The 20,358-nt window shown below is 55.0% G+C and overlaps 9 protein-coding genes across 9 annotated transcripts; 6 read left to right on the forward strand and 3 right to left on the reverse strand.

The window, feature by feature from the left end:
* Positions 1 to 542: 542 nt before the first annotated feature.
* N656DRAFT_683159 (bola-like protein) lies at positions 543 to 791 on the forward strand (the record flags this gene model as incomplete). Its single annotated transcript, XM_064810586.1, has 1 exon — positions 543 to 791. A coding segment is annotated over one exon (249 nt), but the record flags the coding sequence as incomplete, so codon positions are not given.
* Positions 792 to 1,496: 705 nt separating this feature from the next.
* On the forward strand, positions 1,497 to 2,753 carry N656DRAFT_349076 (uncharacterized protein). The gene is made up of 4 exons (XM_064809326.1): positions 1,497 to 2,181; positions 2,253 to 2,334; positions 2,403 to 2,537; positions 2,598 to 2,753. The coding sequence occupies exons 1-3, from the start codon at positions 1,758 to 1,760 to the stop codon at positions 2,515 to 2,517; spliced, it is 621 nt and encodes a 206-aa protein (XP_064666876.1). The 5' UTR covers positions 1,497 to 1,757; the 3' UTR covers positions 2,518 to 2,537; positions 2,598 to 2,753.
* Positions 2,754 to 2,929: 176 nt separating this feature from the next.
* Positions 2,930 to 4,400, reverse strand: N656DRAFT_791971 (glycoside hydrolase family 30 protein; the record flags this gene model as incomplete). Its single annotated transcript, XM_064817032.1, has 2 exons — positions 2,930 to 3,737; positions 3,808 to 4,400. The coding sequence occupies 2 exons, from the start codon at positions 4,398 to 4,400 to the stop codon at positions 2,930 to 2,932; spliced, it is 1,401 nt and encodes a 466-aa protein (XP_064666877.1).
* A 544-nt stretch (positions 4,401 to 4,944) lies between these two features.
* N656DRAFT_783217 (uncharacterized protein) lies at positions 4,945 to 7,195 on the forward strand. Its single transcript, XM_064815904.1, has 2 exons — positions 4,945 to 5,536; positions 5,608 to 7,195. The coding sequence occupies exons 1-2, from the start codon at positions 5,214 to 5,216 to the stop codon at positions 7,103 to 7,105; spliced, it is 1,821 nt and encodes a 606-aa protein (XP_064666878.1). The 5' UTR covers positions 4,945 to 5,213; the 3' UTR covers positions 7,106 to 7,195.
* Positions 7,196 to 7,213: 18 nt separating this feature from the next.
* N656DRAFT_839241 (NADP-dependent alcohol dehydrogenase-like protein) lies at positions 7,214 to 10,197 on the reverse strand. The gene is made up of 4 exons (XM_064818895.1): positions 9,607 to 10,197; positions 8,347 to 8,518; positions 8,051 to 8,279; positions 7,214 to 7,992 (listed from the first exon to the last, which is right to left on the reverse strand). Exons 1-4 carry the CDS (start codon positions 10,054 to 10,056, stop codon positions 7,344 to 7,346), a joined length of 1,500 nt encoding a protein of 499 aa, XP_064666879.1. The 5' UTR covers positions 10,057 to 10,197; the 3' UTR covers positions 7,214 to 7,343.
* Positions 10,198 to 10,378: 181 nt separating this feature from the next.
* On the forward strand, positions 10,379 to 11,365 carry N656DRAFT_801100 (ribosomal protein S7e; the record flags this gene model as incomplete). Its single annotated transcript, XM_064818078.1, has 3 exons — positions 10,379 to 10,540; positions 10,851 to 10,933; positions 10,999 to 11,365. 3 exons carry the CDS (start codon positions 10,379 to 10,381, stop codon positions 11,363 to 11,365), a joined length of 612 nt encoding a protein of 203 aa, XP_064666880.1.
* Positions 11,366 to 11,491: 126 nt separating this feature from the next.
* On the reverse strand, positions 11,492 to 12,978 carry N656DRAFT_783221 (class I glutamine amidotransferase-like protein). Its single transcript, XM_064815905.1, has 2 exons — positions 12,339 to 12,978; positions 11,492 to 12,271 (listed from the first exon to the last, which is right to left on the reverse strand). The coding sequence occupies exons 1-2, from the start codon at positions 12,933 to 12,935 to the stop codon at positions 11,882 to 11,884; spliced, it is 987 nt and encodes a 328-aa protein (XP_064666881.1). The 5' UTR covers positions 12,936 to 12,978; the 3' UTR covers positions 11,492 to 11,881.
* Positions 12,979 to 13,090: 112 nt separating this feature from the next.
* N656DRAFT_349434 (uncharacterized protein) lies at positions 13,091 to 13,719 on the forward strand. The gene has a single exon (XM_064809327.1). It carries the CDS (start codon positions 13,247 to 13,249, stop codon positions 13,586 to 13,588), a length of 342 nt encoding a protein of 113 aa, XP_064666882.1. The 5' UTR covers positions 13,091 to 13,246; the 3' UTR covers positions 13,589 to 13,719.
* A 2,868-nt stretch (positions 13,720 to 16,587) lies between these two features.
* N656DRAFT_771162 (cysteine proteinase) lies at positions 16,588 to 20,202 on the forward strand (the record flags this gene model as incomplete). The annotated part of the gene is made up of 4 exons (XM_064813834.1): positions 16,588 to 16,947; positions 17,085 to 17,394; positions 17,454 to 17,958; positions 18,033 to 20,202. 4 exons carry the CDS (start codon positions 16,588 to 16,590, stop codon positions 20,200 to 20,202), a joined length of 3,345 nt encoding a protein of 1,114 aa, XP_064666883.1.
* Between the last annotated feature and the right edge of the window lie 156 nt (positions 20,203 to 20,358).

Below are 20,358 nucleotides of genomic sequence, written 5' to 3' on the forward strand. Positions count from 1 at the left end.
CGTAATCTGCCCACGCAGCTTGGAAGTGGGTCAATTGCGAGGTTGAGCCAATCACGGCCAACGTTATGTAATGCCGTGAGCCTGCCTCCAGCCGTTTTCTGTGACGGCTTCCTGCATCAGCAACATCAAGCTCGCTCATCAAGGTGACGCTCGGCCTGCTGCCATCAAGTTTTTGCAGGGTCAGAAACCACCAGTCACAAGTTTTGGAAAGAATTGGTTGACTGGAAGCGAGCTGCTTATCACACAGCTGCGCCACGGCTTCCTGCACTCCAGCAATCGACGCAATCAACACCATGGCCTGCCGACTAAGCTTACGAGCCAGCAGTGCATCCACTGCCGCCAGCACACTTCCCTCAGTAAGGCTACGGCTACTGCCTCAACAAGCAGCCAAGTCGCGAGCCCTTTTTGCCCTCGTACCGAGCCGTTACCAGCGGGACCTATCGACATCGTTGCTTCGTCGAGTCCGACCGTTTTCCACATCATCCGTCTCTTCTTCTGCCTCGGCTCAGCCAAAGGAGACGGCGCCCACGTCCAACCACGCAATAGAAAAGCCGCAATTTCTCTCAGAAGGCGAGTCTCAGGTTTGGGACAGGCTGGTAGCCGAGTTTGCACCCACCCAACTCGTGGTGCAGGACATATCCGGCGGTTGCGGATCGATGTACGGCATCGACATTAGCTCAGAGAAGTTTCGCGGTCTCAGCATGCTCAAGCAGCAGCGGCTTGTAAACGCTGCGCTAGGAGACTTGATGAAGGGGTGGCATGGCGTCCAGCTGAAGACGAGGGCGCCTTAGAATATCAGGAGCTCAAACTTGGCTAGATGCCCGGTCAATTCTCCTCCGAGGAAAGGGCGTTTGGTGCCCCAATACAGAGCATGCAGGGACACCACACGGCTTTGCGTGGACGATTTGGCTCATTGCCGCTCATGGCGAGACCCTTCCCATCTCCATGTCCAGGATGGAGAGCACTCTAGCTCCCTAACGAAGGAAAATCCCATTGCTCGTGCCGGAACCTCGGTTCCACACTCGCGGTCCCGTCCAATCCTCGGCTCAGCCTTATCCTCCTTAACCCGCTCGCTCTTTACTTGTCTACATTGAGAACTGAACATGCCAGCATTCGACACCATGCAGTGACGGCGTGAGTAGCGAGGCGAATGATCCTCTCGCACTATGTTTACCTTCTCTGTCCGGTTTCATGGATACCTGTGTTGCAGACTCGGCGCACGACCTGGGAGTTGCCGGAGCCGATAGCTGGAGAGGAATTACCTTGTGGCCTGACGACAAGGGATTCACTTCAAACAATATCGGGCAAAAATCACGGAGTACAGTAACCACAGTAAAATCGTTGCTCGACGGTAGTTCGGCCGAGAATGCGACACTACCAAGCTGCAAGGTTACTTTGTGTATGTAGCAATGTGGCTTGACCTACCCCGTACAGCCGCAGCGCTTTATGCCACGCTTGTGTGATTGGTGATTGGCCGTCAAAATTGCGATCCATGCGCTGTCAAGTGTCGACTCATTGGGGCATCCCAAAAGTTCCCATACCTAAAGCCAAATCCCCGCAGATCCGCCTAGGTGGTACGGATATAACACCACCGAACAACCTGTGTCCCCAAAGGCTTGAAGTTCCTGATACCCCAGCCAGCTCTATCAAAATACCAACAAGAGGCGTTGACGAGTTCTAACACCACTTGCCACCGTGCTACATCAACCAAGGCTCTTAGGCATACGAAGTACCGCCGTCGTGAATAGCACTTCGCAATGTCTTCAAGTAAACCATCATCACTCGGGTGGTCCCACACCCCTACAACAGCAACGCTACTCTGGATGGCCGTCTCCCTTCCCCTTGTGGCCTGGGACTCGGGCTACGTCCTGCTGCGACCGCATTCTATGCCGGGAGGGTCGCTGCACTGGCCGTTGTGGGTTCCCTATAAACTGTACGGCGAGATTGATCACATGTACGGCTTCAAGCAGTGGAACCTGCACAACGGCTTCACGGCGGCGCAGGGCATCCTGAATGTGGCTGAAACGGTGCTGTATCTCGGCTACCTGGCGCTGTGGTACTTCAACGGGGAGTCACCGGTGCGCGGGGCCAGGAAGGCCGTCAGCGGCCGCGCCGGGGCGCTGGCTGTGTTGCTGGGATTCAGTGGCGCCGTTATGACGGTTAGCAAGACTGTTTTGTACTGTGAGTGATCTTTACGTTGACAACGGCGTCCTGTTTGGAACTGCTGGTGGAAACTGACCACGTTGCTGCAGGGTTGAACGAATACTTCTCTGACTTTGATAACATTGGGCACAACGAGCCGCTGGCTCTCATCTTTCTGTGGATTATTCCAAAGTAAGAGTTCTGTTCCGGCTTCCCTCGGTGTGTGCTTGAACTCTAACCGAACACTTCCTTGCTTCCAGCGGAGCTTGGCTTGTTTTCCCATCGATTCTGATGGTGTATAACATGGGGCTAGAGATTATTGACGGCCTCGCGCAAGCCTCGCGGGTATCGCCGCAAGTCAAGAAAATCGAATAGGCACGAACAGCCTTCGATAAGTATCATGATGCAGCCGGGCTTGGGCGGCACAGTTGCCTAATGCGTGACCGGTTCTCCAGACTTCGATGGGAAATAAGAACTTGAGGGTCCAGTCGGGAACTCGACCATGGAACGAACAGAAGAATCAACCAAACATCTTACCTTACCTCGCTGTGTTTCAACCCTTTGATTTGTACGTCTAATAGCCGGATGTACTAATGTAGTTCTCGATGTACTACCAGGCGCTGATAATCAATGCGGAATATTCAATCATGACTGCCCCTAGATACCAAAACAAGCCGGAATTGTAATAAGGAACAAGATTTCCAACTCCTGCTCGAAGGAATCAGGCCCTTACATAGGTCATGGGACACCAGGGCTTGCCAGCACCCTTCCTATACCGGTTGCCAACTCAAGCGCCTGCCCCTGACTCGGCCGCCGGGCGAAGCACAAACGTCACCATGCTCCGAGAGGGAACACTACCCGTCACCCTCCCGCTGCTGGCATCAACACTTGCCGTAATCTGATTGCAATCCCTGGTATTGTCCGTAACCCAAGCCGTCGCACTCGCAGCTTTGAAATCCCCACCGCCCACAGAGACGGTGACAGACCGCTCGCCGCCGCTGTTGATGACCTGCACCGCAACCGTACCATCAACGTTCTGAAACGCCGAGGTCCGGACACCACTGCCGGAGGCACCCACGCGGACCGCTCCGGGGCGCACAAACCGGCTCCAGTTGGCCATGGCCCAGAGCCGCTTGGACGGGTCGACGGCCTTGTTGACGACGCGTATCATCTTGCTGTTGGTGTTGCTCGAGCGGTCCTGGCCGCCGATCCAGTAGAGATAGCCGGAGACGTTGGCGTTGACGATGGCCGTGTAGATGTTGTTGGCCCACGTCATGCCCTCGCCGGCCCCGCCGTTCTGGTACCACGCCGAGGTCCACGCGCCGTTGAGGTCTGCCGCTTCGGTTTGCCACGTCTTGAGCCTCGTGGACAGGGACGAGGTGGGCTGCGACGTGTAGCTGTGTCCCGTGATGGTGTCGAGCATGGACTCGACCCCCCGCATCTGGCCCAGCATGCTGTTCATGCCTTGCCAACCTTCCTGGTCGCAGCAGTTGATTTTGAGGGTGGTAAGGTTGTTTCTATCCAGCGTCGGGCGTAGCACCTTGATGAAATCGGCTGCTTGGGTGCCGGACGAGCGCATGGATGCGTATGAAGTCCTGCAAGTTAGAGGCAAAGGAAATTAGTCGGTAATCTTCCAACGAAATCTTCTAACCGCCAACAACGTACGTCAGCCCCGGCTCGTTGATGAAGCCCAAGTGTGTGATGGTAATGTTCTCGGCGGCATAGTACTTGACGTATTGCACCAGATAGTCGGCGTAAGCCTGTTTCCAGTCTCCGCTCGAGCAACTGGCGCCGGACACTCCGCAGAGGCTCCCACCGTTTGCATCATTGCCGTTCGTCTTCATATAACCCGGCGCACTCCATGCGTTGGCGTAGATCGTCTTTACGCCGTACGTGTGCACAGCCTCCCTGGAGACCCAGAGTTGCCCATTATCGGATCCATCCCAAACATACTTGGGCGTCGCCCTGGGGCCTCCTGGATTCTGCGGTTGAATCGACACCATGTGGTCGTCCCTCATGTCCGGGGACGACCCAATGCCGTTCCGAAGAATGGTCAAGCCGGCCCCCTTTTCGGTGCTGAACATCAGGTCGAGAAACTTGCGCTGTTCAGTCTCGGGAAGCCTTTGCATGGTAAGTGCGCGTTGAAAGGCCTCTGAGGCTCCGAAACCATCCATAGTCTGGTACTTTTGACCCAGATTGACGCTGATGGTGACGGCCTGCCGACGCTCCAGGGCTCCCGCCAGGGCCAGGCCTGGCATAGAGCACAGGAGAGCCACGATACTTGGCAACTGCATCTTCGTTGCTCTTGGTTGCCCAACCCGGTGTCCAAATGCTTGTAGGTCTACACCTCAAAAGAATGGTACTCGTTGTGGCTGTCTTCAAAACATGACAGGATATGCCAGAACATCTCGAAGGGCATCGTGTTCCTTCCTGAGGCTCCATGTTCCATCTTTGTAATAGAAGGCAAATATTGAATGCGCTTGGCTGGTAGCACTCGCTGCTCAAAAGTAGGACCAGCGGATCAACCATTCCTATGCCCATCATTGAGGTTGCTGCTTAGCAATTAACCGTGATGCTCCGGACAAGGTTTCTCCACACTGCAATACATGGTGTTCGCAGTGTCAGGGGTTGCAGGCGGGCGCAGCCCCATGGCTAAAGTCTGCATACCCCGCGAGTGTATTCTCCGATCCAATATGGGAAAATACTCTGATCATCTGAAGTGATGGAAAGAAAATTCTCCGTCCAGCTTAATCTCAACCACGCGTGAAAGATTGAGCATGGGACATTGACGTAGCATGCCAGACCGACAAGAAATTGTGGAGTATGGAACCGGTACGGCGGTGACACATCACTCGGACTGCCCTGGGCACCAATATGGGAGTACGAAGACATCAAGATAATGATAAGTGGGCTAGGGTTGCGGTAAGTCTGGGTTAGGGTTGACTTCTATTGGAAGTCGATACGAATTCGGCGGCTCTGTTTGACGCGTCAAACCTCAATTTATCGCGTCTTCATCGTCGCCAGTCGCCTGCCCGGGCAATTCCTAGCATCTGACCAATGTAACGTCCGCAATGGCAGCATTTGTTCCCTATACGTACTTTCAATGCCCTTGCTCCGACTCTTCGACTCTTGCGCAGTCTTCGGGTTCAAACTCTCCGTCATCCGCCCATCCCGACCCTGACGACGGCGGCATTGACGACGATAGCGATCGAGCCTTTGATCCTCGTGCGCCACGGTCAAACTACAGCCTGTACCCGCTGGAATATCTTCTGTACTGCGAGGACTGTCACCAGATCCGCTGTCCACGCTGTGTCGCTGAAGAAATTGTCACGTATTATTGTCCAAACTGCCTGTTTGAGGTGCCAAGCAGCAACCTCAAGAGCGAAGGGAACAGGTATTTGGCCATGCATACGCTTGACCGCAATTGCGATGAGAAACTAACAGTGTAATTTTGGCTTGTAATAGGTGCACCCGGAGTTGCTTTCAGTGCCCAATATGCATCGGCCCCCTCGCCGTGACAAGCATCGAGACGAAGCCTGACCCGAACCTCCTTGCCGCTCCTGACAGCGCGTCGCACTCTGGCCCATACGCACTCACCTGCTCTTATTGCAACTGGACATCCACCGAGGTTGGCATCAAATTCGAGAAGCCGAACAGTATACACGCTCAGCTGGCAAAGCTACGAAATGGAGGGACCTCGAGGTTAACAGCTAAGGAACGAAAGGAGCGGCGGAAGGATCCAGCATATACTTCCCAGCGAGCGGCAGCCGGAAGTGAACGCGAATCCAGCGACTGGCAAGAAGATCTGGACTTAGAGACGCAGTTCGCAAACCTCAAGTTATTCTACCAGAGCCAGCTAGCAGACCCGAACTCTGCAGACCATGGCCTCTCATCGCTGGGCGATCTCGGCTTCTCATCGCCAAGCTCACTCTCACGCATAATGAGCATATACACCGGCGGCAGCTTGCATGACAAGAAGGCCAAGTCACGGGTCGGCGCCATGCGAGAAGCCCTAGAAAGCGACGAGGGCCTGCAGCTCGCCGACCTAGACGAGTCGGCCGCCATCTCGAGGCTTCGCCAAGAAGGCTACGACGGCACCGCCTCAACCGAGCAACTCCTTGAACAACCACCAAACCTAGGCGAGGAACATCTCCACGGCCGCGCCCGCTTCACCGCCGAGCTCCGCCCCATCCCCTACCTGCTCCGTACCAAACGCTCCAAGCGCTGCCCCGTCTGCCGCCACATCATCAGCAAGCCCGAGGCCAAGATGCAGACAACACGCTTCCGCATCCGCCTCGTAGCGGGCAGCTACATACCCAGCATCGCCATCCGGCCCTTATCGTTATCCGGCGCCGGCGGGAGCTTCAGCTCCAGCAGCACAACAACCGTCCCGGGGGCTCCCCTGGAGCCGCTCAAGCCCGCCCACTTCCTGCTCACCTTCAAAAACCCCATCTTTGAAACCGTCAAGGTCACGCTGGGCACCCCCGCGCGCACGCCGGGGCGGTTCGCTAGCAAGGTCACGGTGCTGTGCCCTGTCTTTGAAATCGGCGCCAACACGGACGTGTGGGACGAGGCGCTTAAGGACAGCAGCGGCAGCGATCGCGACGGCAGGCGGCGCCGCGGCAAGGGTGATGAAGGAGGAGGAGGCGGCAGCGGCGGCGGCGGTTTGACCAACCAGATCGAGGTGGGCAAGATCTGGGAACGCGGCCGTAATTGGGTAAGTATTGTTGTTGAAGTGATGCCGGCGTCGTTGCACCTCCGTGAGGACGAGGGTGACCTCCCGCTTCGTGAGGAAGAGGACGTGCTGGAGATACCCATGTTTGTGCGCGTCGAGTGGGAAGCTGATGTTGGTGGCGACGAGGTCGGCTCGGCTGCCCATGGTAGGGATAGTAAGGAGGCGAGGGAGAAGCGGGAGTTGGCGTACTGGTGTGTACTGGGATTGGGTAAGATTAGGCGGTCGTGACGGTCTTGGTGTTGTTTCGCAGTGGGATCAGTTTTCGCGTCGGCAGAACTGAAAGGTGTAGTTTTGATACCCCGAAATGAACTTGATGAGATATGTCTGCTTATTGCTGTCTTTGTGCTTTGCTTTGCTGTCTACGCTTAACAAGGCTGTTTGTATTCTTTCTATTCGTTGCTTGACTATACAGACAGCTATCAATACATGCCGTAGCTCGGCGTGGTCATAGATAGGCAAGACGCACTCATGCCCCGAACTGGTCCTCGTAGTTCGTCAGGCAAAACCTGTATCGCACGTCGTTCTTGTGCAACCTGGTCATAATATTCGAGAGGTTCTTGTCGCTGATGGGCACCTCCTCCACCCACGTCCTGATCCCCTTGTCGGCGGCCAGCTGCAGCATCTCGAGCGTCTCGCGCCTGCTCCCGAGATGCGAGCTGCCAAAGAAGCAGCCGTTGCTCAGGAAGGTCTGGTTGCGCACCTTGATACCGTCACCCTCGGGCAGCCCAACGCTCACCCACTTGGCGTGGACATCAAGCAGGCTCAGGTAGGCGTCGAGGTCGAACCCGTCAAAGCTGTTTGCCGTGTTGACAATAAGGTCGAACGTCATGACATGCGGCTCGTTCCAGCCCTTGTCTGAAGTAGCCAGGAACCCATCAGCGCCGAGCTTGAAGGCATCGGCTTCCTTGGCGTGTGACCGGCTAATGACCCAGACTTCCGCCCCTAGCGCCTTCGCAAACAGGACGCCCAGATGTCCAATGCCGCCCAGACCAACAATGCCGACCTTCTTACCCGGCCCACAACCGTTCCGCACCAAGGGCGAGTAGGCCGTCAGACCGGCACAGAGCATTGGTGCCGCCGTAGTACTGGGGAGGGCATCGGGTATAGGGAAGACCCTGAAAGGAGGTAAGCCGACCCTGAGCAGCAGCGAATATGACGCGGTCTGCAACATACCAGTGCTCATGTGTGCGCACGTGCGATGAGTATCCGCCCTGAGAGACGACGCCAGAGTCAGGCCAGACGGCGCCGTACGTGTCCAATTGCTTTCTGCAGTATGTCTCGTTGTCGTTTTTGCACTGACGGCAGTCCAGGCAGGAATAGCTCTGGGCGCCGACTCCCACACGCTGGCCTTCCTTGATCAGGGTCACCTTGGGCCCCACCCGGATGGCCCTTCCCACGATTTCTGGAACATGTCACCATCAGCATCAACGCTGATGAAAGGGTATGGTGGCGGGTTTGGGGGATCCTACCGTGTCCAACAGCCAAAGGGAAATGTTGCTCGCCCCAGCCTCCGCTGATTGTGTGGACATCGCTGGCGCACACGCCGCAGCACTCGATTTTGATGTCAACATCGTAATCGCCAAACGGCTTGGGCTGGAACTCATTCTTGTGGAATTCGAGCCATGTCTCAGGTCCCTCGACCTGGAATCCAGTGAATTTGTCAGGGTACGGCATGGTGGAGGGATGTTGTCAGCTGAGACCTAGCGAGTACAAGAACGTGGGAACAAGATTTTGATGTCCGTGAGAACCTGGGAGGCTTTCAAGATTATACGAGATAGCTTCCCAGATTATCACGAGGAAAGGACGGGGGAGCGCCCCTCTTCCATTTTAAACAGGCCCCCTCCGCGGGGGAGAAAGGCCCTGCCCTCAAGAAATCCATGCGCTGCTAGGCGCACCAGATGATATTATCCAAGACTCCATGACGCTAATGACGCAGCTGCGCCAATGGGCGAGTGTCTTGCTGTCAGGCCCGAAATACGGCACTTCAACACGTTGAAGTTGCCCTCCCCTCGTCCGTGATACCCCGCCATCCGTACCCCACAAAGGCATGCCCCGGGCCAAGAGGCTGCGGGGCTGGGCGGGTTCTGCAGTGACTTTTGCCGATTTTCCCACAAATCAGAGACGTTACCCGTTCCGTGATCCACGCCGATGGGATTGCGATGTGGGATTGCGATGTGGGCATGCTATCGGATGGTTGATAAGAACAGGGCGATTCCCGGGCATTCGAGAAGAGGCAGGTAGGGCATGGCCGGTAAATGAGACGTTGACAGTCAAGAATATCTCGCAATGTTTCCGGCTGGACGAGGGAGCGCCGCGTGTGTTTCCCGTCGTCATGACACGGAGTCTTCCACCAGATGACAGTTCGCGTCGTGTCCGGACCGCCGTACCCACATCGTTCCCTCTCCGCATTCCTACATGGTGGCTCCGCATTAACCGTGAACCGTCACTGGGACTCTCGCCGTCTCCGACTCTCCTGAGATCTGTACTGTGTAGTGACTCCGCCCTGTTAACCCAGGAAGCTTCGCCCGCCTGGGTTAAAAAATACGTGGAATGACAGCAATTGCCTCCCTGGCGATGGACAGAACCGAAACTTATAGTCAAAAATGGCCCGCTCAACGAGCCTGCAGCGATTCCTCTGTCTCCGATCTATCCTTCCTTCTCGATCATCAGAGAGTTTTCTGCAGTTTCTCTCCCTTTGGGCCAAAGCCAATCTCCGCTAGGAAGGCCACCCGCATTGATGCCCCAAGATAGACAAACGGAATGTTTCCCCAGTCGATAGCGTTCCACCTCAAGATGCTCCAGTAAATCTGGTAACCGAGCGATCGGACAGTGTAGAGATGGCCAAAGTCTGCAAGGAGCAAGCAGAAAAGCACCGTCTTCCAGACGCGCAGGTCCGAAGTTGACCGCAGGACGAGCGCCTCACTTAGCGCAAAGGCAAAATAGAGATTGGCAAGCTGCGACATAGCGATCGAGGTGCCGAGCGGAATGGGTGATGGGGCAGAGGCGGCATGAGTGAGCTCGAGATACCTGGATTGTGCAAAGTGGGCGTAATAGGCACCGACGAGAGTAGCGATGGGTTCGATGACCAGGAAGAAAAGCCGGTAGGGCAGAGGAAGGCTGAACCCAGTCACCCCAGTCTTCGAGGCTGCCGAGGACGAGGCTTGTTCTCGGGAAGGCATCGTCGCACCGATAGATACTCAGATTGAAGAGAGCGACTGGGACCGCGGACAATGTTCAAGTTTCATGGAGTCTTGGAGACATGGCTGAGAATGTCCCTGTAATTTATGATTGTAATTTTCAAAAGCGTGACATTCGTTCGTATTGTATTGTCCCACTCCACGGCTACTCACACCGCCTGCCCGTTTCGACTCCGGTCCACCAAAAATTTCTGAGGGCTGCAAACCCTAGCTTCCTTTCGCTTGAAACTTTGGCATAGGCTTTATCCCACGACTGCGATTCGAAGATCCCTCCCAACCCCGATCATCGTCGACAACCGCCAACATGAGTGCCCCTCAGCTCAACAAGATCGCGGCGAACAGCCCATCGCGCCAGAACCCGTCTGAGCTGGAGACCGCCATTGCTGGCGCTCTGTACGACCTCGAGACCAACACTGCCGACCTCAAGGTCGCCCTCCGGCCCCTGCAGTTTGTCTCTGCCCGTGAGGTGAGAATCCGCTCTTGAAGCCCCAATCTGTGGCCGACAGCTGCGCATCCTACGAAACCAAACCCGAGATCCTGTTCCACCGACATCGTGAGCGCGATTGTGTCATCGCCGCGGTTAAGGTCGTCGCGTTTTGGAATGTTGATCGCACATTGGAAGGCGAGCTGGCGGAGGCCACGAAAGCCCACCCGCTTTGCACGACAGCCATAACATCAAAAACATCCACAAGGCGCGCGGAATAGGACGGGTGCGGTCCAAGGATTGATTGCATGGTCATCCTGGAGCTCGCATGCTGACTTGGGATCTGGAACAGATCGAAGTTGGCCACGGCAAGAAGGCAATTGTCATCTTTGTCCCCGTCCCTTCCCTGCAGGGCTTCCACCGGGTTCAGCAGCGGTGAGTCCTTGTTGAAAACCCCTCTCTTAGTGCCCATGCAGGTTTTCTAACGCGTGACTCGACAGCCTGACCCGTGAGCTGGAGAAGAAGTTCTCGGACCGCCATGTCCTGATCCTGGCTGCTCGCCGTATCCTTCCCCGCCCCAAGCGGTCGAGCCGCTCCCGCAACACCCTCAAGCAGAAGCGCCCCCGCTCGCGTACCCTCACGGCTGTGCACGACGCCATCCTTACCGACCTCGTCTACCCTGTCGAGATTGTCGGCAAGCGCCTCCGCACCAAGGAGGACGGCTCCAAGACGCTCAAGGTCATCCTTGACGAGAAGGAGCGTGGCGGTGTCGATTACAGGCTGGATACCTACTCTGAGGTCTACAGGCGCCTCACAGGTCGCGGCGTCGTTTTCGAGTTCCCTCAAACTGGCGCTGCCGATTATTAGGGCTGAATTGCAGGGCTTTCTTTGCGGGCTGGACAAAGGGAGGTTTAGGTTTGGGTCTGATATTCAGGTTCGGGTCTGATGCTACGCATGCATGGGCATCTAAAAGGGACGGCGTTAAGCTAGCTTGTTTTGTTAATGCAAGCTTGATCTTCCACTAAGCTCCTCGTCGCCCGCAATACAAGCCTGGCGTTCACCCTTGTCGCTCCTCTCCTGTGCCCTCTGCAGCCTGTGCCAATATGACGCCTTGGTCGGCGGAAAACAGAGTCGGTGGGCGATTGTGAAATAGCGTGTGCTCAGAGTTTCCAGGTTGAGACCGAGTTTACCAATACCGCCACGACCTAATGCACCACGAGATGTCGACCCGCAGCATTCCCATGTTCTTCAGGGGACGGATCTAACCGCCGTGACCTCTGAAGCCGTGTTTACAGGTTGTGCTCAACTCGGCCGTCCGTTGCCACAAGACTGGCAAGCACTCATAATCCATCAATCCACAGTGGGCTACCTGACCGACCCTTTTCAGGGCTGAATCCCGCTTTTTGGACGCTTGTCCCGTGCCCAATCCAAGACCTTCTCCCAGACCTCTGGGCCATGATGATGCCTCTCCATGGCTCGCTTAAACCTGTCTAGGGCTGTCTGATTTCCATCCTCAACCCCAAACCACCTTGTGACGTCTCGCAGCCTCAGCATGGCGCATTGGGCGTCCTTTTCAGGATGCCCCTGTAACGTGAGGATAGCGTTGTTATGGCTCAGGAAGGACTGGTTCCCATACACCAACTCTGAGAAGCCTTCTGGCGGTGAGCCAACCGCTCGGCGATGGTGCTGTTGAAGGAGAAGCACTCCGCTGCCGGTATGCCGCGAGAAGAAGCGCCGCCCGGCCGGGGTGAGCTTCGCCTCGGTGACTCCCAACTTTGAGCAGATTAGCATGGTGTGACTGGGCTAGAGGGAGAGGCAGGGCAGTGTTCGCGTTTATTACCTCAGGAACCTCCATATCGACCACTTTGGCGCCGAACAGCATGGAAATGGTTTGATGTCCCCAACAAATGCCGCAGAGCTTCTTGCCGGGGTGTTTGGCTACAACATCTAGGATGAAACTGTGGACTCTCAGGATCCATTGGTGCTTCTTGCGAGGGTCGGTATTGCTGCCTCCAATGACTATAAGATCAAATTTCTCGGGGTCGGGGAAGTCATCAGGTTTCTCGGCAGGGTAGAAGAATGAGAGAGAGGCATCATGAGAAATAGCACCGATAGTGCGAATGTACGAGTCCCGGATCTCGGTGATAAAGGGTGAGCGGTAGGAATTGAGCAGGATAGCAATGTTGAGTGGCCGGTCACGCTTCGAATTCATGTTGAATGAATCGACGGAACCGATCTTGTCTCGTTGAGGGTAGGTACTGTAAGTAGGTACACTAAGGTTATTAGCAAAAAATGTTGATTGAGATTCCCTTGAACATTTCAGGGGTTTTGTTGGGTATATCAGGGGTTTGATGCATGGCGTCAGCTGATCTGTTGCCAGGGAGCCATGATTCGATTCGTGGCTAACACTAACTCCATCCAGACAGAGACATGACATCACGGCAAAGAGTCGTGATGGGTTTGTCTGAGACAAAGAGACAACAATCGCATTGAGAGACGTGTCACTGCAGAAGACAGGTACGATGCCCCAGGTTAAGTAGGTATCAACTAACTCGAATCCTGTTTCCAACGCGCTTAGTTAGGCAATAAGCGAAAGTCTGATTGGTGTATTTATTTCTCCCTCGCCTTAAACACATTTGACCGTCTATACTAGCTTGAGACACATTGATCAGTTTTCACGAAGTTATGGGAATGTTGTGCCTGGCTTGCTAGGGGAAAAGTCTGCGAAGGCTCAGGCTGATAACTGGAATGCCTGGGCCGGATACTTCCTTTGTAGCTTGTAAGCTTCTAAATCAACACATTGGTATAGTACACGGGCAGGGTGAGCTGGTAGTCATACGGTTTCTGACTTGGGTTTTTCGAGGTGATGATGAAGCAATCATCAGTAACGACTACCAAGGAGCCGCCTTTATGCTCTCGTGTCCACTAGCGGCCGTCTCTACCTGGCTCTTACTCGCAAGATGTCGCACGGTATATAGGCACGCGGTAGGGCACTGGTATGAGCCTTCCCGGCGAAGGGTTCGCTTTTGCCGTTTTCGTCTCACACAAGAACACCGAGTCGGCTATGCTGTCCTTTTTTCTTTTGTTTAACAGGCCTTTTCCATGTCCTCTCATAACGTTGCCGTTGGCTAGAATCTTGAAGCTGCCTGTGCCCGGAAATGTTACCGAAGACATTTATAAGGGCATTGTAGAGTGTATGGCGAGGTATCTGGCTTTCAAGGGTATCGCCATGGATTGTACCTCAACTATTGCATGATATAGTGTCGCTCACCATCTCTTCCATAATGACAGCCAGACTGCAATACGAGAACGACTGAGGTCTATCGCGGCATGCACGGAAACGGTAGGAGAGATGCTGGGAGTGGCCATTGGTGACTTGAGTTGGACGAAAACGAAACGGATTGAAACTCGGAATGGTTGCGCGACTCAAGATCAGCTGGCTGTGGGGCTAGCGGTCCCGAGACTGTGGACATCGCCGCATGGGGGATTACACAGTAAGTTCTCAGCCTCCCAGGTGGATCGTTGCGGCTGTATGGGGGATACATAAAATACCAAGCGAGGCAGTGGCAAGCTTGTATCTTCCTTTAGTTAGTAAGGCAGTCATATGTGTAGCGACTGGAAGCTCAACTAACAACATGATGTCCCAACTGGTTTCCGACGGTCGAGGATGACCGTTGTGATGCGGTTTCGCAGGTGACACTGTGCGGCGCTTAAGCGATGCCTTCGATCATGTCGGGTGCTCTCCAACGTACATACAAATGGGTGTGGTGGAGAGCTGTAGTGTAGGGACCCTGAAGACCCTGAGGACCCTTGAGGCCCTGATTGCCGCAAACTCAAAAGATTGAACTATCTTGCGATTCCCGACTGCCGAGGGTGATAAAAACGTCGATCTGTGGATGGGTGCCGAACAAAGCGATGTGAAAACTGGACCTGCCAAATTCTCAAACAAACCAGACACTAGTGTATGATCGAGATGGTGTCCAGCACGGACGACATAGGCTCGAGATAGGTAAGAATTGCAGTGGATCGTCAGAGTCGAAAAACGTGTTGGAGGGTTGAGTTTGGCCACCGTACCCGTGGCTGTCAGTTGTCACCGCCTCGCCGCGCCGAGACCTTCCATCCCGAAGCGCTTATTGTACTACATTAGCTCGAGATTAGTTAACGTTAGTGTGTATTTGGTGGAAGGGACTCGGAAGATCAGCAAGTCTCGACGCTCAGAGGGCGACTTGAACCGGAGCTGCCGTCTGACAATAACCAGTAATCGTTCCTGGATCCATTCTTTTCTCGCATATCAGTGCCCAATGTGATGTCCTCGTTTTATGTTCTCTTAACTCCTAAGCAAGGGAGCAGCATCGAGCAGCATCGAGCAGCAGGAAGAAAGCGAAGTCGCCGCTATCCGATCGAGTAGTCAGTATCCTGACAGACGGGTTCGCCTGTCGGAGGTCCTGAGCGGGGTTAACGTGAGTTAACCGCCAAGCAGTGGGGGCCCTTGCCGTCGCCACCGGAAATCTCAGAGACAGGTGACAGTAATCATGTACTGTACTGTACAGTACAGTACCGAATCGTGCAACACAAGTAAGCACATACAAAATTGTGAGCGATGCCGCTTCGATCAGCAAGAAAAGATTTTGATCTATTTACAGAGATTTATTCAAGAGAGTTGAGTCGTCTTGCTAGCCTGATGCTGAGGCGATTTTGAACATATCACATAAACCCTGATGGTTCGCGTCCTTAGTAGTGAGTAACAGGTATTTACGTACAGTACATCTTAGTACCAGCGCATACAGTGTCAGCGGGTCACGGTCCAGTCTGAGTGGGCTTTCGGAAGGCGGGTGAGTCGTCAGGTGGAACCTGACCCTCCAGTCCACTGGCCACCGGCACTGCGCAAGCCTCGCCTTTTGTCGTGTGCTCCAGTAAAAATCCCTGTCCTCTTGCCGCAGGCTGCGGTGTTGAGAACTTTCACGCTGCATCGCATCCCACTCTGGCAAAGTTGATGAGTCGGGGAGCGTTGAGTGCCAACAAGGTGTCTCCCTACCTCCCTATTTTGCAGAGCCGCTCTCTCCGAACCAGCATTTCCGGCAAGACTTTGCCGACCACCATGGCGAGAGAACATCGAGGATGTTTCACAGCCATTGAGTGGAAAGAGCTCCTGAATACCAGCATATAGGTGCGAAAAATGCGAATTGGACTACCTACCTGGGTACGGATCGCCTTGGTGCTGCTTACGCTTGCTGTGTAGATAGTCGGTGAGTCTCATTAGTGCCTGTACAGAATCGCATTGGTCCAGTCCCATCATGTTCGGCTGGGGGATTCGAGTCGACCGGGATTCGGCTTGGCTACAGGTGACCTGCGCCAAGTGATCTCGATGCGTTGAGGCTTTTGGCGATGTTTGTGGCTTATTGACATGCGTAGGCAAGGCTCCGGGTTCTTACGCGTACCTTATATATATCTACCTGCGACACCGCCTCGGCGCAGGCACCGGGTGACTTTGCTACCATTCCGTCTGTCGTCTACGGAGTTGGGTAGGACTGCGGGATCCATCCGAACGCCATGCCGATAACGATTCGTCCCTGATAACAATACAGCGGTATCCCGACTCGGCTCCTTTGTCTGTGAGTGCCGCTAAGCCAGTCCCTGCATTTCATCCCCTTTTTCCTCGCCCGCCGCCCCTCTTTCGGCCAGGGACCGGAGAGCCGATCGTTTCTAGAACCCCATCCTCCCGCCACCGCTCAGACCGAGCCCGGCCCGCAGGGTGAACCAACAACGGACAATCCGCTTGACACCTGCCACCCTATCTCTTATAGTCTCCTTTGTTCTGCCCGGTCCCTTCTTCTCCTTTGCTCTGCTTCTTTAAAAAAGACCCATTACTCACCTTGCTGCCTGGCTTCACAGATATATTCCAAGTCACTCTTTAGTTAGGAGGTGTTCCCTTCTCCCTTCATTTACCAACAACTCTCTCCTCAGCCCCCCGCCCCGCGTATATATCCGTCCTTACGAGACCTAGGCGTCGAGAAACACTTTGACCTGAACTCCCACGGAGGGACCTCACGCCGAGTTCCTAATACCGAGACTGGTTCCCCCTGCCCGTCATGTACGGCTACTCGTCGTCCTCCGAGTCGGACGGTGAATATAATTACCGAAAACACAAAAGCGTCGTACCCGCTACAACAAACCAGAACGATGCCAACAAGAAGAAGAAAAAGAGGAAGCTGCCGCCGCAGCAGAGCATAAATCGCATTTGGAAAAGGTTTAGCAACAAGCGATTCAACAAGGCGCTAGCCGTGTTACCTTTCGACCCAGTGCTACCGCCCACCATCTCAGATCGGTCCAACGAGTTGTTGATTGCGGGTTATGAACGTGCTGCTGAAGAATGCAGGCGGAAAGTGAGAAAGATCATCCAGGAATGTCGGCGGGTCAACACCCGGTACCGAGATCCGGGCTGGGATATTGTAAGTGACCCCCTTTTTGCCCTCGCTCGCTTGTGCTCCGCGGGCCCCGCCTCCCGCCTGGCCGCATGGCGGGCCGCACTCCACGTGGATCATGGGATCTCGCATATACCGTCCGGGCATTAACAGGCTTTCTGTAGGATTGGGATCTCAAAATGGAGAAAGGTCATTGTCTCAACAGCCTTGGCCGTACCAAGTTCGATTTAAGCATGTCGACCATGATGAACCCTAGCTCCATCGTGCCAAAGGCGGTTAAGCGCGTCCACGAGATCTATGAGAAGCCGACCTTTATGGCGAACATTAGTGGCTCCGACGTTAAGCAGGGCAGTCTCGGGGACTGCTGGCTGATGGCTAGCCTCTCGGGCTTGGCCAATGTGAAGGATGGCATCAAGCGCATCTGCGTCGAGTATGATACCAAAATTGGTATCTATGGCTTTGTTTTCTACAGGGGTGAGTACCGAAACCTGCCGGCGCTGCCTGAAGACCGCCAAGTTAACGATGGGCTCCAGATGGCGAGTGGATCTATTCGATTATCGACGACAAATTGTACCTTAAGTCACCATGCTGGGATTCTCCGAGTATGCAACGTGACCTTTTGCAGCAGATCGACCGCGAGGACGTCGAGCGCGTCTATCGCAAGACATACCAGACGGGGTCCAAGGCGCTTTTCTTCGCTCAGTGTAAGGACCAGAACGAAACCTGGGTCCCCCTCATCGAAAAGGCGTACGCCAAAGCCCACGGCGACTATGCGTCCTTGTCAGGGGGCTGGATTGGGGAAGGGTTGGAAGACCTTTCGGGTGGCGTTACCACGGAGCTCTTAGCATCGGACATCCTCGACCTGGATGGCTTCTGGGAAAATGAACTCAGCAGGGTCAACGAAGAATTCCTCTTTGGCTGCAGCACCGGCCTTCTGGATGGCGGCTATGGAGATCGCGACGGTATCTCGGAAGGACATGCGTATGTCGTTATGGAAGCTCGGACTCTCAAGAATGGCACCCGCTTGGTGAAGCTAAGGTGAGTTTTCTGCAGAGGAAACGTGGCTTGTGGGTGTGGGCATTGAACCTCGACTGACAGCGGTGGGCTCGCAGGAACCCTTGGGGAAAGACCAAGAAGGGTATATGGGAAGGTGCCTGGTCCGATGGCTCGAAAGAGTGGACCACCGAAGTGCAAGAGGAGCTGAACCACCAATTTGGCAGCGACAGCGTCTTCTGGATCTCGTACGAGGATCTTTTGCGCAAATATCAGCACTTTGACCGTACACGCCTGTTCCGCGATCCGGACTGGCGTTGCTGCCAGAGGTGGATTGGAGTGGATGTGCCTTGGAAGCCACAATATCACGAAAAGTTCCACATCAAGCTGACCCGCGAGTCTCCCTTGGTCCTTGTGCTGAGCCAGTTGGACAATCGGTATTTCAAGGGACTTCATGGCCAATACTCTTTCCGTTTGCAGTTCCGTCTGCATGAACAGGACCGCCCTGACCCGGAGGACTACATCGTTCGCAGCCACGGTAACTATCTCATGGATAGGTCCGTGTCGATTGAGCTGCCCGCGATGCTCCCTGGCAATTACAGCGTCTTCATCAGCGTGGTGGGCGAGCGCGATACTGACCTCCCCAGCGTCGAAGATGTCGTCAAGCGCGAGTGCAAAAAGCGGGTCGAGAACGAGAAGCTCGCTCAGGTTGGATATGCTTACGACTTGGCGCACAGCAAGGCCGCAGCCCATCTCGAGGCGGTCAGGAGACTGCGCAAGAAAGCGGACCAAAAGAAAGCTAGCTCGGCCCGCGTGAAGGAGCGCCATCGGCTGTGGGAAAAGCGACATCTCAACCGTCAGATAACCAAGAAGCAGGGCCGCAAGAATAATCAGAAGCTCGAGGCTAAGCAAGCGGCTAGGGAGGAGAAGAAGCGCCAAGCTGAAGAGTTGAAGCCCAAGGACCAGGGAGTCCAGACCGAAGACATTCCCAAGCCGGAAGATAAGAAGGTGTCACAGCAAGATCCAGACACCAAGGAAGAAGCAAAAGACGACAAAGCATCCGAAGACCCATCCAAGACGGAAGACAAGAAGGCAGTTGATGAAAAGGCCCAAGGCGAAGAAGCCAAAGACAGTCCTGATACGCAAAAGGACAAGTCGTCCGAAACGACTGAGAGCAAGAAGCCCGAAGACGATGGATCTCCAGACGCCACACCAATCCCCACTCCCGCCGAGACACCTACACTCGAGAAGTCTGGGCAGCTGACTCCCGACAAGTCCGACGGCAAGACCGATGAGACTCTGGATACTAGGAAGGATGGTCAGCCTGAGAAGAAGTCGGATCAGACGACAGACGACAAGTCGGAAGAGAAAGCCGGAGAACAATCTGACGACAAGAAGACAGACAAGGCTGAGGACAAGACGGAAGACAAGACCAAAGGCAAGGCCGAGGACGCGCAAGGCAAAGACTCTGGCCCTCCTTCATCAGGCGCCTCAGACTCTTCCGGCAGCCCGACTTTCACCCCTAAGAGTGACGCCTCTTCGGTACCTAGCACGGACGTGAAGGATAAGGAGAAGGTGCCTGTACCGCCTGTCGATGCCTCCAAGGTATCTGGATCGCCTCCCCCTCCACCAGCTCCTAGCACCAAGACTACAAGTGGTACCACTTCCGGGACTTCCGGGACGAGACAGGGCAATGGGCAGAACCAGTCCTCAAAGCGAGCGCCAAACATGTATGTCACATCGGACGGCGAGTCGAGCGCATCGCCAATCGAGGACTGGGAAGAACTCTACAGCAGCGACGACATGTCGCGGAAGCCGCGCATGGCCGCACCCCCGCCTCCGGGTACCACCATGGTCAGCAAGTACCGCGATGATACCGAAGACGAGAACGAGCCCGACCCGTGGAATGCCATCTGCGTCGTCGGCTTGCGAGTCTACTCCAAGGACGAGGATCTGGAGCTGCGGATCGTCATGGAGGGCGGCGAGCTCGAAGAGGACGGCATGGGCGAGAAGGGCGGCGTCGACCTGGACAATGCGCAGGCCAACGCCGGCGGTGCCAGAAGCAGCCGGGTCGAGAAGAAGGAGGATGAGGATGCGTACGAGGGTGACAGCGAGATCGAGAAGACCAAACGCGGCGGCAAGAAGAAGGATGGGGAGAAGAGTGATGCCGAGTCGGAGAAGGAGAAGGAGAAGGAGACGGACGAGAATCTGGCTCCGTATCCCGTCATTGTCCAGAAGGGCAAGGGTGACGAGGAGTATGAGACGGCGGTCGAGTCGCTGATGGATTGAGTGACTCATGGTCTGAGGGATGTTTAACGGAAATACTAGACAGCTACATGAGTTTTGTCACAGTAATCATGGACGGATACCCGATATATTTCGACATTTTTGCGATTTATATAGAACAAGCGGTAGTACGGTATAGCTTGGCATTTGAGCGCACAG

This window comes from Canariomyces notabilis, assembly GCF_033297395.1.
Source record: "Canariomyces notabilis strain CBS 508.74 unplaced genomic scaffold N656scaffold_26, whole genome shotgun sequence".
Taxonomy (NCBI): domain Eukaryota; kingdom Fungi; phylum Ascomycota; class Sordariomycetes; order Sordariales; family Chaetomiaceae; genus Canariomyces; species Canariomyces notabilis.

Coding starts and splice junctions, on each gene's coding strand:
- N656DRAFT_349434 (XM_064809327.1), top strand. CDS start 13,247: ATGCCTGGGCCGGATACTTCCTTTGTAGCTTGTAAGCTTCTAAATCAA.
- N656DRAFT_349076 (XM_064809326.1), top strand. CDS start 1,758: ATGTCTTCAAGTAAACCATCATCACTCGGGTGGTCCCACACCCCTACA. Junction 2,182..2,252: donor TAGCAAGACTGTTTTGTACT/GTGAGTGATCTT, acceptor ACGTTGCTGCAG/GGTTGAACGAATACTTCTCT. Junction 2,335..2,402: donor TTTCTGTGGATTATTCCAAA/GTAAGAGTTCTG, acceptor CCTTGCTTCCAG/CGGAGCTTGGCTTGTTTTCC.
- N656DRAFT_839241 (XM_064818895.1), bottom strand. CDS start 10,056: ATGCCTTCCCGAGAACAAGCCTCGTCCTCGGCAGCCTCGAAGACTGGG. Junction 8,280..8,346: donor CCCTTTGGCTGTTGGACACG/GTAGGATCCCCC, acceptor GACATGTTCCAG/AAATCGTGGGAAGGGCCATC. Junction 7,993..8,050: donor GTGCGCACACATGAGCACTG/GTATGTTGCAGA, acceptor ACCTCCTTTCAG/GGTCTTCCCTATACCCGATG.
- N656DRAFT_783221 (XM_064815905.1), bottom strand. CDS start 12,935: ATGTCATGTCTCTGTCTGGATGGAGTTAGTGTTAGCCACGAATCGAAT. Junction 12,272..12,338: donor TCGATATGGAGGTTCCTGAG/GTAATAAACGCG, acceptor ATCTGCTCAAAG/TTGGGAGTCACCGAGGCGAA.
- N656DRAFT_783217 (XM_064815904.1), top strand. CDS start 5,214: ATGGCAGCATTTGTTCCCTATACGTACTTTCAATGCCCTTGCTCCGAC. Junction 5,537..5,607: donor CTCAAGAGCGAAGGGAACAG/GTATTTGGCCAT, acceptor GGCTTGTAATAG/GTGCACCCGGAGTTGCTTTC.